At 35.8% G+C, this 13803-nt stretch overlaps 1 protein-coding gene across 1 annotated transcript in view; it reads right to left on the bottom strand.

The window, feature by feature from the left end:
* Positions 1-1867: 1867 nt before the first annotated feature.
* LOC134539164 (ras-related protein Rab-10) overlaps positions 1868-13803 on the bottom strand; it is a 63612-nt gene continuing 51676 nt past the window's right edge. Inside the window, exon 5 of the mRNA XM_063380941.1 lies at positions 1868-3020. Within this exon, the coding sequence (XP_063237011.1) occupies positions 2835-3020 (186 nt within the window). The 3' untranslated portion in view covers positions 1868-2834. The remainder of the gene's footprint in view (positions 3021-13803) is intronic.

Genomic DNA, 13803 nt, shown 5'->3' with positions numbered 1-13803 from the left:
TCCCAACTGCAAATGTTGATTGTGAACGTTCATTTTTGAAGTACTATCTAGTAGTTTGACAGGTGATCTACACTTTCTCCAGAAAATGCAGTGTGTTTAACCATGCTAACATTTGTGTTATTAGCCAATATTAGTGTAAATAAAAATTAATGTAATTTAACATACCTTTCCAAAGGAGATGTTTTTGACAAAATTAACTATACCATGTCACAGTTTTTAAGTTATTTTCAAAGTTTGAAGTTCATTAGTTAAGATTCAAATTTCACCATTCTGTAAGTGTAACATATACCATTTATTATTTTATTAATATTTTACAATGTGTTTCATGCATTAAAAATAATTAATCTCTCTCACATGAATGTTTTTTTAAATACATTAGATAAGTTTTCGGATCGCTTATAAAAGACTTCCATAATAAGTCTGATAACACCATAAAATCTTGCCTCTAACCATAGATTACATGAATCATACTGCACTTACCATAAATTCAAATTAATGTAGTGCTGCCATCTGTTGGAATTTAGGGGAACTCTTTGCATCAAAATTATCATGGCATGACAAACCATTAAGTAAAATAACTCTAAACCACTAAAAAAGTTAGTTACCATGGTATACACAGGGCCGCAACTAGAGTCTCTGGCACCCGGGGCATGAATGGATTCATGCCCGCCACCCACCCTCTTTTTTTTGCACATACCACACTAATAAAGCGGGGGGTCCGGGGGTCCTCCCACGAAAAAATGGTGCTATTTAAGCATTTTCCGTACCTACATGTAACAGTTTCTGTGCTACTGTAACTTCCATACGTGAACCCACTATTTCCATAAAGTAGTCCATATAATCACTAGACTTGTTCATTAAATTGTCATAAATGTTTCTTAAAGATTCAAATCCCACTTGCCAGACCTTTTTGCAGCAAAGATTTTGATATCATCATAGCAAATAGAGGATGCTCTTCCTCACAGCCAGTGGTACCACCCTCTCTGACAACATTGTACTGTATTCGTATAGAGGACGCATTAAAACTTTTTAACTTCTCCCTTTACAATTTTTTATGTTAATGATGAACTTAACATTTTTCTCAGAGTATTTTAAAATAAATATGTTGAGACGTTATATTGTAAATCAAATTAGACATTCCTGGCATGCAAGTTAAAAAACTTTTTACTAGTTACCAGTTGTAGTAGGAATTACAATGCAAGCGATTTCGGCGCCCCCACAGCTTTGCGCCCGGGGCGTATGCCCCGCTTGTCCCCCCCTAGTTGCGGCCCTGGGTGTACACCCGAGCCTTCAATTATCATGAATAATCTAGTTTACTGCTATACATACAAAAAAGTTATTTATAATTTAAAAAGGAAAATTTATTGTACATCATTCTTTAGATTTGAGCATTCAGCATTGCAGAATTGTACAAAATAATTTTCCTGCTGTAGGTTTTATACATTAATCATTTTTCTGTCTTAAGTGGAGCATCTTTTGGTTTCTCTATGACTAACACACATCAATGTTAACACACATTAGCACAGCCATATTACTTAGTTGTTTCAAAGAAAATATGATTTTAAGTTTTTTGTTTACAAAATTGAAAAACAAAACTGTTTAAATTTCTCTGTCAGTTTAAATAATTTCCAGCATCGTGTCAATCAATCTTTAAATCAACCTATTTGCGTGGTATCCTGTTTGTCTGCCAATTATTGTGTGTGTATGTGTATATATGTGCAAGAGTTTGCAAACCTGTACTTAATTTCTAACTATAACTTCTTATCCATCCATAAAAAAAATCTCAATAGTTTCTTTGTTGATACAAGGATCTGGTTATAGCAAGTAGCTGGCAGATATAAATGTCTGTAATAAATGGACAAAAAAATTTCATAGACTTTTTAATAAAATACTTTCAGACTCAAAACTGAATAGTGAATACAGACATGTATTACTTGGCATAGTGATATGAAATGTACGAAAACTTAGCTTCACACAGAATAAGACCAAAACACAACGACATTTAGCATTAACATACACGTGCAAATACAACGCTAACAACATTAAAAATCTCAGCTCCAACAAGTGATGCCTAAGAGGGAACATTAAACAATTTAATGGGAAACAGTATGTTCCGACAAGTTCAGTACCATTCTTCGTAAACAAACGAACTCATCTTGCAAGACACCTTATGGTTCATATCCTATTGTTTCTGAAACCTGCTGGGTGGAATTACTGGAGAAAATTTAGGTGGCACTTGTATTTCAATGTAGAGCAATCAGTATTTCAAATTCTTCACAACCATGATAAAGTAATAAATGGTAGAAAATTCAAACAGAAGAAACATGATTGATGTACAAGCAATAACTGTAGAGTAAAATATATGCTTACATTTAAGGAGTGTGCATTATTAATAACATCCACATTGATGATAAGCAAACAGATTTGTCTTCTCCAGGATAGTTCCCTACTGCATTCTGCAGGTGCTACACAACAGCACCTGTCTCTTGTGGTAGACAGCAGAGCAGCATTCCAAAAATCATGTTGATAACAGCACTCAAGAAGTTGTATTAAAACTAAAGAAGCAAGGACTGTATAATATATAGTATATACACAATACCGCATACGTACACTACTACTGGCTAGTATATTACAGTACAATGTGTGTTCAAGCGCAGCTCATCGTATTGCCATTAAAAAACCTCTACGACGCACTCATGCCAGCTCAAACACAGAGATGGTAATGATAAAATACTCGCACACATACACACACTCGTGCACAAATGTTTGGTTCCACACACGCGGATAACGGACGCACCGAGCACCGTGTCGTAATACCAAAGTCCAGCGCACGCCTAACAGCAGCGATTCGAGCCAGTGTCCAGCTTCCTGTTGACGGTGACGCGGTCCGGGGGCTCCAACTGGTCACGTCCGGCCGTCTTGTCCAGGATCGCCTCCGCCAGCTCGTTGAACGCCCGCTCGATGTTGATGTTGGCCTTGGCAGATGTCTCCATGAACCGAATACTGTGCTCTCTGGCAATCTGGCAACATGGCATGCAACCCACACACACTAGCAGCTACAGTATGTACTGACACAACTTTACCAAGTACCGATATTATGAACCTCACAACTGGCAATATCACATTCAGTTACAGATTATTACAGCATATTTACAGCAAATAAATAAAACACATCTCTTAACTTTAAATTAAATTTACATACATACATACATATCATTAATAATTTATGTGAGCAACAATTTAGTTTCTAGTCAGGACAAAACTGTTCTCACCAATTACAAGAGTGCCAATAATTCAGCTAGGGCGCGTTGTTAATTTCAAAAGATTAGTTTTCTCAAATTTTTAGTCAACATTCTATTCCATTTGTTCTAGAAAATGTTTTCTCCTATGCATGCTGCTCCATCATGATTACATAATAAAAAAAAATTCATGCAAGGTAGCACATTAAAACTGATCATATTTCATAGCGTATGACGACACCTGGCTCTCTGACCCCTGTTGCGAGTGATTCCTTGTCGTGACGAGAGCGCCGGCCAGCCTAAAACTCAGGGAGTGAACAGGTTCTCACCTTGTGACAACAGCAACCCCTCGAGCTGTCGGCCACTCGAGACGCCATTTACTTCTATGTCGTTAAAGCCAGGGGCGCAACAACTAAATTTCCAAAGGGGGGGCAATATACCTTTTTATAAAGAATCATCAATCCCCCCTATTGAAGGGGTCCTCCCCTGGGAAAATTTGTATTTCAAGGTGGAAAATGGTGCTATTTAAGCAGTTTTATTATCTAAAAATTGATTACACAGCATTTTCTTTGCCCCCGTTTGCCCCCACTTCAAGGTTTCAGAGGGGGGGCAAAATACCCTTGCCCCCCCCCCCTGTTGTTGCGCCCCTGGTTAAAGCACTCGCTGCCAAACGGTGAACCACTCACTACTCTATAGTGGCGGAGCAGCGAGCAGACGCGTCCATCCCGGATGAGAGGCGAGCTACGACTGACTCCCACGTACCGGCGCATGGCAAGCGGAAAGCAGGGGAGGGGGGGACGTACGAGATGCGTGAGACAGTACACGTTCACCGCTCGAAGCACCACTCAAAGCACTTTGTTACACTCATGCCAGGACCCAGACGGCTATGGGCAACAGCGGGCCTATGGACCAGGATAGACTCAACAGCTGTCATCACGTTAAGCCAAAATTCCATATTGAAACAAGCAGCCCGGCATCTCGAAACAACTGCACTCCTGGCAGCGTGGGAGACTTGTCAAGGCGCATCTGGCTACAAGTCAGGAGCACTGCTGTAGTTATTAGCAATTCTAATAGAATCACTAGGATAAACAACAATCCTGCCAATATTTAAAATTCATGAGGATTATAGGGTTTTCTTTCAATTAAGTTTCTCTAATTATTACGCATCAAAGCACAGTTTATGGTAACTTAAATTGCTACTGCTGACTTTTGCTGCCAGAGTAGTTATGAACAAGCTGTTTCCAACATAATCTGCAACATTTCACAACATTTATCGACATAAAAAATTTACAGCTCACATTAAGTTTTAGAATGTTTATGGTCCAGAGGCCACTTTATTTTTTTTTTTATGGAACTACTATAGCGGTGGTTCCAATTTAAAAGGGTGAAGTGTACCAAATATAATACATTTCATAACATCCCGAAAAAACTAATTTTCAGCAATTATCACCGAAGGAATAGTTAAACGTAAATAAATTAGTTTAATAAAACAACCTACTATTCCATTGCTGGTTTATGCTGATCTTAATGCTTTGTGGATTGAAAACCAATATGAATGCATAAACACAATGAGGTTTTCAAAAATAACTTAAGAATACCTTACAGTGTAAAATGCACAGAAAAGATGTCTCTAGCAGCAATACTTAAAACTAAAATATCTCTTTTGCTCGGTCTACAGGCGCATGTACATTCGGAAGTTCATACTTCTTCTGGAACATGATTTTTGTATAAAGAATGCTGTATGTTGCCAAATATTCCTAAAGGATCAATCATAAATTTCATTATATTTCATGCAGCCGAAATATCTTTGATGTTTTCTAATTAATTAGTATAGCATTTTCGTATAATGGTTAAAAAATTTAACTGCTGCAGGTACTGTGTCGGTAGTGTAAGCACCCATAAAAATAACATACCCAATTACTAGGGGCCCTGAAAAATGGTAAATAAAAACTTCCAATAGCGGTGCAAAACAACTAGTGAAAGCGGTGTAAGAAACCTGGTAAGAGCTGTGTAAAAAAAAAAAAACGGTATAAGCTGTGCAAAAAGTCAAAATTTTTAATAAAGCTGTAAATAAAATTTGTTTCACTTAACACGTAGTACATTTATGGGGATTGGGGGGGGGGGGGGGGGGGGGAGAATACAGGAAAAATGAAAATAACTTAACTGTTTGATTTTAACTTTCATTATTAGATAATACATTGAAAACATCTTGCTATTTTAAACACTTGAACATTTACACATTTAAAATTGTAATAATAATATAAACCCTTGTTGGGAAGTTGAATAAAATGTCTACAAGAACTGGTTTTCACTTGACGGTTGTGAATTGATACAATTTTCGGCATGATTTAAACGCTTGTAACGTGTTTAGATATGGCAAAATACTAGATAAATTACTGTTTCAGATAAATGTATAAACATATAAATTCAAAAGTAACACTTAAATCCACTTTTCAATTTAAAAAATATATAAAAAGTGTGTATTCAACAATAAGCAACTTCAAAACAAACAAGCCCGGAGTTTCTGAGCCAAAGATGATAAATCTGTTTCTCCGAACGTCTCAGAGAAGACGAGATAAAGTATGTTAAGTTTTGTTCACAATACATCAAGGACGTCATTTTGTATGGAAGGATGCCATGTTGGTAAAATTAATGTTCTTTTTGTAAATACCGTAATTCCGTATTGACTTCAGATATATTGTAAATGTTCTAAACAATTAAGACTTTTTTTTCCGTATAAATGGGTTTTGAAAGAAAAAAGTAAAGATTCACAGCGAAAAAATATAAAATTCAACATGGCGTCGCTATGATAAAGTGTTTATGTACTTTCTTGTCTATGGCTTGCAATGGCCGTTAGGAAAACCGTTGGCCAACGAATGGAAACAAAACAGTTGTGTTAGTCAGTGTGTCCGTTAGCTTAATAAACGTAATAAACCCATTTCTTGAACCCGAGGACGTTAAAATATTAAGTTATTTATATTATCAAATTATAAAGTGAAAAAATGATTTGCCTAGGCATCGTTCTGTAAAATATTTTCGTGTAGTGTGGAGTTTTATCTTTAACTTTTAAACATATTCTTGCGCAAATCTTAAAAATAGTGATTTTAAATGGACTATTTCATGCAAAATTTTGTGAAATAGGGGAATTTAGCCCCATTTCGTGCCAAACGAGAGAAATGGCAAATTTCGTGAAATTTCGCGACGCATAAACGGTTAGTAATGCCATAAAAATAACATAAATTGTTGGTATGTAGACCCTATATGCTTGTATAAAAATTTTGTGAATAAACCATTCGCGAAATAAAAGGGTCCCTACCAATTACTCCCATTTGCCAACCATGGAAAAAATTATTCATCCCTTGTGCTAGGTGTTACTATAAACAAAAATTGGGCAAAAGATTTTTGTAATAACCAGAGTTGGCTGGTTTAAACCACAGTTCAATCCATGGTTTAAACCAAGGGTTCTCAACCTTTCAGGCTCACTGATGTGAGGTCATACCACCCCTACTACCACCACATGTGGTCAATGCAAGTAGTACAATTGGATATTGATACTGAAGTGTTATTAAATGAAAATATAAGATAGATAATTTCATCCACAAAATTTAATATTACTACAGTAGAATACCGGTATAACGTATCTCACTACAACATATTTTTCACTTTAACGCTTTTTTTTAATCCCAAAAAAAAATCATATATTTTCAATGTAAAATTGTTTAAGTTTAAAGTATCATAATTTTCACTATAACATAAAAATTCCATTACTAGCATGGCATTGCTACTCCAAAATTTACTTAAACTGGTAAATAAATTTCCATTTAAATGATTAATGTTATGGAACAAACATAAATCTATCATACCACCGCAACGTAATTTCTAACCTCTAAAACCTCAAAACAAACAAAGGTTTGCACACACTACTATAGATTAAAATAATATATGATGTGAACAACACAACACCATTCGATACATCGAAACACTGAAGTTTAAGATAAAATTGTATTAATTCAGAGGAAAGTGTCACGCTAATGTATTGTTTGACGTCAGTGCCGTAATTGTTACTGTTTTGAATTTATTTTCATGTTATGGTTTTTAGACACATTGTATTTGTGCTACAAAAATGAGTGATCATGGATATAAAAAGAAATTAAACAATTCACGCTTCAGGAAAATGTGGAAATGCCCAGAGAACTGGACAAAGGGAAAAAGCAGGTTGCAGTTGCGAAGACATATGGCATTGCTGCGACGACCGTAATTACAATTGTTAAAGACTGCGCAAAAATTGAAAAAAATGTATGAAAAATCTTTGGTTGTGACCGCAAAAGGCTTCGTTCCTGAGATCACCAAGGTCTGGAAGATGCTTTGAACATGGTTGAAGTACAATCAACAAATGTTCCAGTAGCTGGCCCAATGTTACAAGCTAAAGCAACACAGTTTGCATTGCTTATGGACATCAATAATTTCCAAGCCAGTTCAGGGTGGTTGCACTGCTTCCAGAAACGACATGGTATATATGGAAAGTTGTGTGGGGAGGATAAAGATGCAGACACAGAGGCAGTAACCAGTGGAAGGAAGAAAAGCTGGAGAGTATTTTTAAGTCGTACTCATTAGACAATATTTTCAATGATGATGAAACTACCTTTTTTTACAAGCTTCTGCCTAAAATAAAGGTGAAAAATACACTGGAGGAAAAAAAACACAGGAAATGTTGTCTGTGTTGTTTTGTTACAATGCCACAGGAATTAAAAAATTGAGCCCAATAATCATTGGTAAACACAAGACTCCCAGGTGCTTCAAGGGAGTTTGTCTTCCTGCGGAATATGCTAGTAACACCCATGCATAAATGACGAGAGAACTCTTCTCAAATTGGCTAGTGAAAACCGATAAGGATATGAAAAATTAAGAAAAATTATTTTGTTAATAGACAACTCAGGGTGTCCACACAAATCTGCAATAAAATTTCCCTGACTTTTCCCTGACCAATTGATTTTTTTGAAATGTGCCTATTTCACCATTTTTGAACGAAATAAAGAAAATCCAGCCTCCACCATCCCCATAGCTGCCTAGTTCTCTCTCCACTTTATTTCTTTTTTAGTTTAATTTTTATTTATATTTATAAAATTGAAAAATTATCAATACAAAGGCTAGAAAGCAACAACAAAATCAATAAAAATGCAACAAAACACAGTAACAATGAAACTAAATATAGTATGTAGTTAGAATGATATTGCACACTAATTTTAAATGGAATAAGCAATAGTCATTAATTAGTAGTTTTTAGCCTTTAAACACTGATTTAAGGAACTTGATACATTAATGATAGCTTCTAGTTATTTTTCATATTCTGAAGAAGTTTTTTCTTGCGTTCAATTTCGATGTCTTCTTTCTCTCTCTCCAATTTCATGATTTTCTTCTAGCTCCCTAAGCTGTTGCTCAATTTTCCTTTTTCCTTGCCGTTGTTTCTCTTCTTCTGCATTCAACTCATTTTTATTTTCCAAATATGCTTGGTATCTTCGCCTTGAAGCTCGCACAGAAACAAGTATGCTTCTTGTAATGGTCACCTCTTGTGTTCCACCCATATTCTTCACAGCATCACAAATAATACGTTGAACCACTAGAGATTCTTCCAATAAATTTTCAACAAGGAGAGACTTGTTTATTGAGAAGCCACTTTTCACGGAAGCATTCCCATGTGACAAGATGAAACAGAGTTTCATGACTTGCCACAAATCCTCAAACCTCTTGTCATTGCCAATAAGTGAATGAAAAAATTCATCTAGTCCAAGAGTATCATTGTTGTGAGTGGCAAAATCTGTTAAACTCTTTTTCCATGTCTCTGATCGAGCTTCTGCAGTCAGAGTAAAATACTGCTTTTTGGCTTTATCAGCCAGCTTTTCCGAGATCCTTTTGGCACCATGTAACTCTTCAAGAACAGTGTCAACTCTCTTCAAATCCAAACCTGACTGGAAGAAAATAACCTTTGGATCGAAGCAAGTTAATACTTGTACAAGATGTGATTTCAGAGGGCTTTTCAATTTTTGGTTTTCTACAATGCTGACAAGAAATTTTTGAAACTCATTTTTAAACATAAGTTTCTTCTTGTCAAACTCATTAGGAGATTCCTAACAAGTTCTTGAAGTGCTGTGTACAGGAAAGGCACCAAAGGTTTCTGACTTTGAAACTGAACCAAGAAAGGTTCACACTCTGATATTAGACTTTTGAAAGCTGTCATCCTGACTTTCAGAAGAGGGTCAGCCATAGCTTCTTTGAGACATTTGTAATTATCATTTTCTGGAAGTGATTCTTCTTCAAGAAATTTCTAAACATTGTCATATATTTTCAGTGCTCGTTCAACACAAGCTCCATTTTCTAGCCACCTCACAGAAATAAACTTAAAGGGAAAGTCTTTATTCTGTGTAATGTCTATGTACTTTGCTCACCGTGCTGAACTGTCTTTGAAAAGACCATACATGGCTCTCAGAACGGAATTAACATCCCAACCAGCTGTTTGATGACCAATCTTCACAGCTCCATTAACTGTATGTAAGCCACAGGTGCCAATACAGTCAAACCTCATTAATACGAATCCGCTTAGTACGAAATTCCCGTTTATGCGAAGTACTTTCACAGTCCCGGAAAATAAAGTATGATTTCCTATGTTATTCAGTACTTTTAATACAAAATACGGTTAATATGAATTACGAAGTTGTTTTGTTCCCTCAAGTAGCTGTTAACGTGTATAAGTGAACGGTTAATACGAAGTCTTAAGTAAATCGTCTTCATAACCGTCATGTAAAAAAACGTTTCTCCAAAGATACATGTATGTATCCTACAGCGCAAAATGGTCGAAAAACAAGATGAAAAGTTTAACTCTAGTGGCGATGTTAGTAACTAAACTAGAAAAGATGCCATTTTGTAAACGGAAAACGAAAAGGAAAGAATTCTATACCTTATTAATATTAGTCGTCGGAAGTGTACATACGTAGAAGTTTAAACAATCTATGGAAAAAAGTTCTGATATTTTCCATTGTTCACGCACGTGTATCTTAACCTCAATTTTGAGTTAGTTGTTTTGTAATATGACTGCGAAACGTAAATGCAACGAACTTACATTGCAAGTTAAAGTTAAAATTATCGAAGAAGTAGACAATGGAGAGAAAACGAAAACTGAAATGGAGAGAGAATTTAACATCCCGCAATCGTCGTTGTCTACAATATTAAAAAATCGTGAAAATATTGAATCGGCTTTTGCGAGTTCGTGCAGATTATCAACAAGAAAAAGAATGCGAGGCCCAAAAATTCAAGAAATGGAAGCTATTTTGTCGCAGTGGTTTTAAGAAATGTGTGCAGCAAACTTGCCAATTTCTGGACCTATGATTCAGAAGAAGGCAGACTACCTAGCATTGAGGTTAGGAATTTCAGACTTCAAGTTCAGCAATGGTTGGCTACAACGGTTTAAGGATTGCAACAATCTTGTTGGCAAAACCATGTGTAGGGAGTCGGCAGCAGTATATATGACCAAAGTTAAATGTGGTAAATAATGCCTATAAGAAAAAGATAGTGCAAACCAGAATTGATGCTTATTTTTAAACCAAATGTTTGAATTGAAAATGTGTCATGAATGCAAGTTTATTGAAGTTTGTATTATGATTTATTCTGTAAGTGTTGCATTGTGTTTGTTTTCTTCAGTGTTTACATATTGTCTTGCATGTAGTGAAGCCAGCTTACAATAGTTTGGTTAATACAAACCCTCGTTATTACAAAATGCTAAAATATGGTCCCTTCAGGTTTGTAATAATGAGGTTTGACTGTATCAAGAAGAGATTTTCCCTCTGGATTGTCATCTTTCAGTTTACTTTCAAGTTTCTTATAAAAACTATGATTTACGTTTGGCCCATCCATCGAAACTTGCAACAAGTTTTCTAAAGGGAGCATAAGGCCTTCAGAGAATCCTGCCAACAGATGTACAGCAGTTGCACGTCCTAAGAAAACACTGTTCCAATAACGTGTGCAAACTCTTTGTTGGTTGACATCCCAAAATCGTACAAACATGTCCATTTCACCCCTCTGCACCACCTTATTAAGTGATTCATCAAAACACACTACATAATCACTGCAGTTGTTCAAGTCAAACTTCAAACAATCTTTGATATAAGGGGCTAATCCATGATTAATTATATACGAGGCTTTAGTTTTCTTCATTGAGAAATTCTGAGCTATTTTGCTATCGTGAAACATTCTTCGGAAAACAGATGCACTTCTGTCACAAGCGTTCAAAGACATGTTCCCTGAAACTACTTCCAGTGCCCACATTATTTCTGCTGATGTAACATCATCATCATTCACTGTGAAAGTCTTCACATTAGTTTGCTGCAAGACTGGAGTTAAAGAACTACTACAGGATGAGTCTGAGGTTGAAGATGGATTTGATGCATGTGAGCGACATGATGGAAATGAAGGCACTTCACACTGCTCAGTTCTAGCGTATTTGGTGAAAAACGAAATTTTGGGTTGCAAACATGTACTTTGAGCTTTTTTCACATGCTTTGGTCCCATAGCATGAGAAAGAACAGACTGTCTCCCCATATTACTAAGCTTGAAAGATTTCATGCACACTTTACAATAAGCTAATGAAGAATCTCCAGGCACTAAGTCTAACCAACTGGCAAATTCTGGATTCAGTTTGTAATCTAACCATTGTTTATTAAATGTACACTGCTTAGCCATGGTTCCTTCAACTATAGAAAAATGTTGCAATGACACAAAAATTGACAGAACCAGGTTTACACCACCTGATGGAGCAGTTCAGTTTTTATTTTCACTAGATCACACTTTTTCAAAACCTGAAACACATCACCAAAACAAATCATTGACATTAAAAATATGTACACAATCATATACAAAAAATATATTTGTTGTCTGTTTGCATTTCAGTTCTTGTAATAATTCAAAATAAATATGAAAATTTTATCATGCAGAGGTCTGCATTGTATTATTTAACAGTTTCTGGATAAAGACAAGGATACAAATACATGCATATACAGGTTACCACAGTAAAGTTCCTACCACTGCATGGGCAGACTTTCATAAAATTACAATAATCATACTCAACTGCATTACGAAAAATGCAAATTCAAACAAAACCTTGCATACACCATTACATTGTGTGCGACTGTGTCTCAAACCATGGCCTGAAAAAAAAATGCTTTCACAGTCTGGGTGATGGCAGACTGGAGCATGACAGTTCCCCCTCAAATTGTTATCATTGGGGAATCTCCATGACTTTTCCATGATCTTAAGTGAATTCCCTGACTTTCCCTGACCAACTTCAACTTCCCTGACTTTCCCTGATTTTCCAGAATGTGGACACCCTGCAACTGCACAGCACAATGTGTTGATGTTTGATTGGAAAACATCAAACTGATGTTTCTGCCACCAAACTGCACATCTCAGTTGCAGCCCCTAGATCAAGGCATTATTCAAAATGCCAAGGTACATTTTCAAAAATGCCTTGAGAGGTTGCTCATCAACATTAGGTTGAAAGTATTCATCAACATCAATGTTTATCAGGCAATTGAGATGATCATAGGTTGATGGTGAAATGGTCAACAAGAAACTATTGCCAACTGCTGGAGAAAGTCTGGCATTGTTAACTGTAATGCTGACAAGCTCATTGCAACTTCATCAGACCAGGATGTCAGCCACACTACAGCACAAACATACGAAAACAATGACATTGCCCCTAAAGTATGGCAAGAAGTGTCAGCCTCCATGCAGTTTGATGCTGTTTCATTCACAGAATATGTCTCTGTGGATAATGAAATAGAAACAACACCAGTGTTGACTGAAGGCAACATCATTAGTCAAGTTATTCGATCAGTCATCAAAAGCTGAATCAGATAATGATTCCGACTGCGAGGAGCCACCTGTGACAGCTACGGAAGCTATTCTGAGCTTAGAAAAACTGAACAAATTCATCTCTAAACACGGAAAGGTTCCAGAAGAGATCAGAAAATCTTTCTATTAACATAGAAGATTTTGTTCAACAGAGCATCATTCAAACTCAAATACAAACTGAAATAACAGATTTTTTAAAATAAATAAATGAACTTAAGTTACGCAGATACACCAATATTTAAACTGATGTCAGATGTTCACCAAATGATGTATTTTATAATAATGTTTTTTTTTATATATTTATTTTATGATTTTTCTCTTTGTAGAGATGATATGTATTTTTCAGTACTAAGTATAAAAACTATGTGTTTAATAATCAAGTTTGGAAGCAGCTGACAGCCTATTTCTGCATTAATTTCACTTATGGAAATGTAATTATTTGGTGGATAACACACACTTACGTTGTTTTTTTTAACTATATAGGAGGAAGGATTAATGTTGTAGTTTCAAGCTATGGCTTCATCATATACAAATTGGTATTGAGCGGTAATTAGATCTGCATTAAGCAAAAAGGCTAACACCTCTTCATTTTAGAACAAAACTTGCTAAGACACATTTATTCTAATTATTTTTATACTTGTTGGTCTTTGTGGGAGATGCATCA

The sequence above is a fragment of the Bacillus rossius genome, chromosome 1 (assembly GCF_032445375.1).
Source record: "Bacillus rossius redtenbacheri isolate Brsri chromosome 1, Brsri_v3, whole genome shotgun sequence".
Classification (NCBI taxonomy): Eukaryota; Metazoa; Arthropoda; class Insecta; order Phasmatodea; family Bacillidae; genus Bacillus; species Bacillus rossius.
This window is presented reverse-complemented; position numbering and strand designations above follow the sequence as displayed.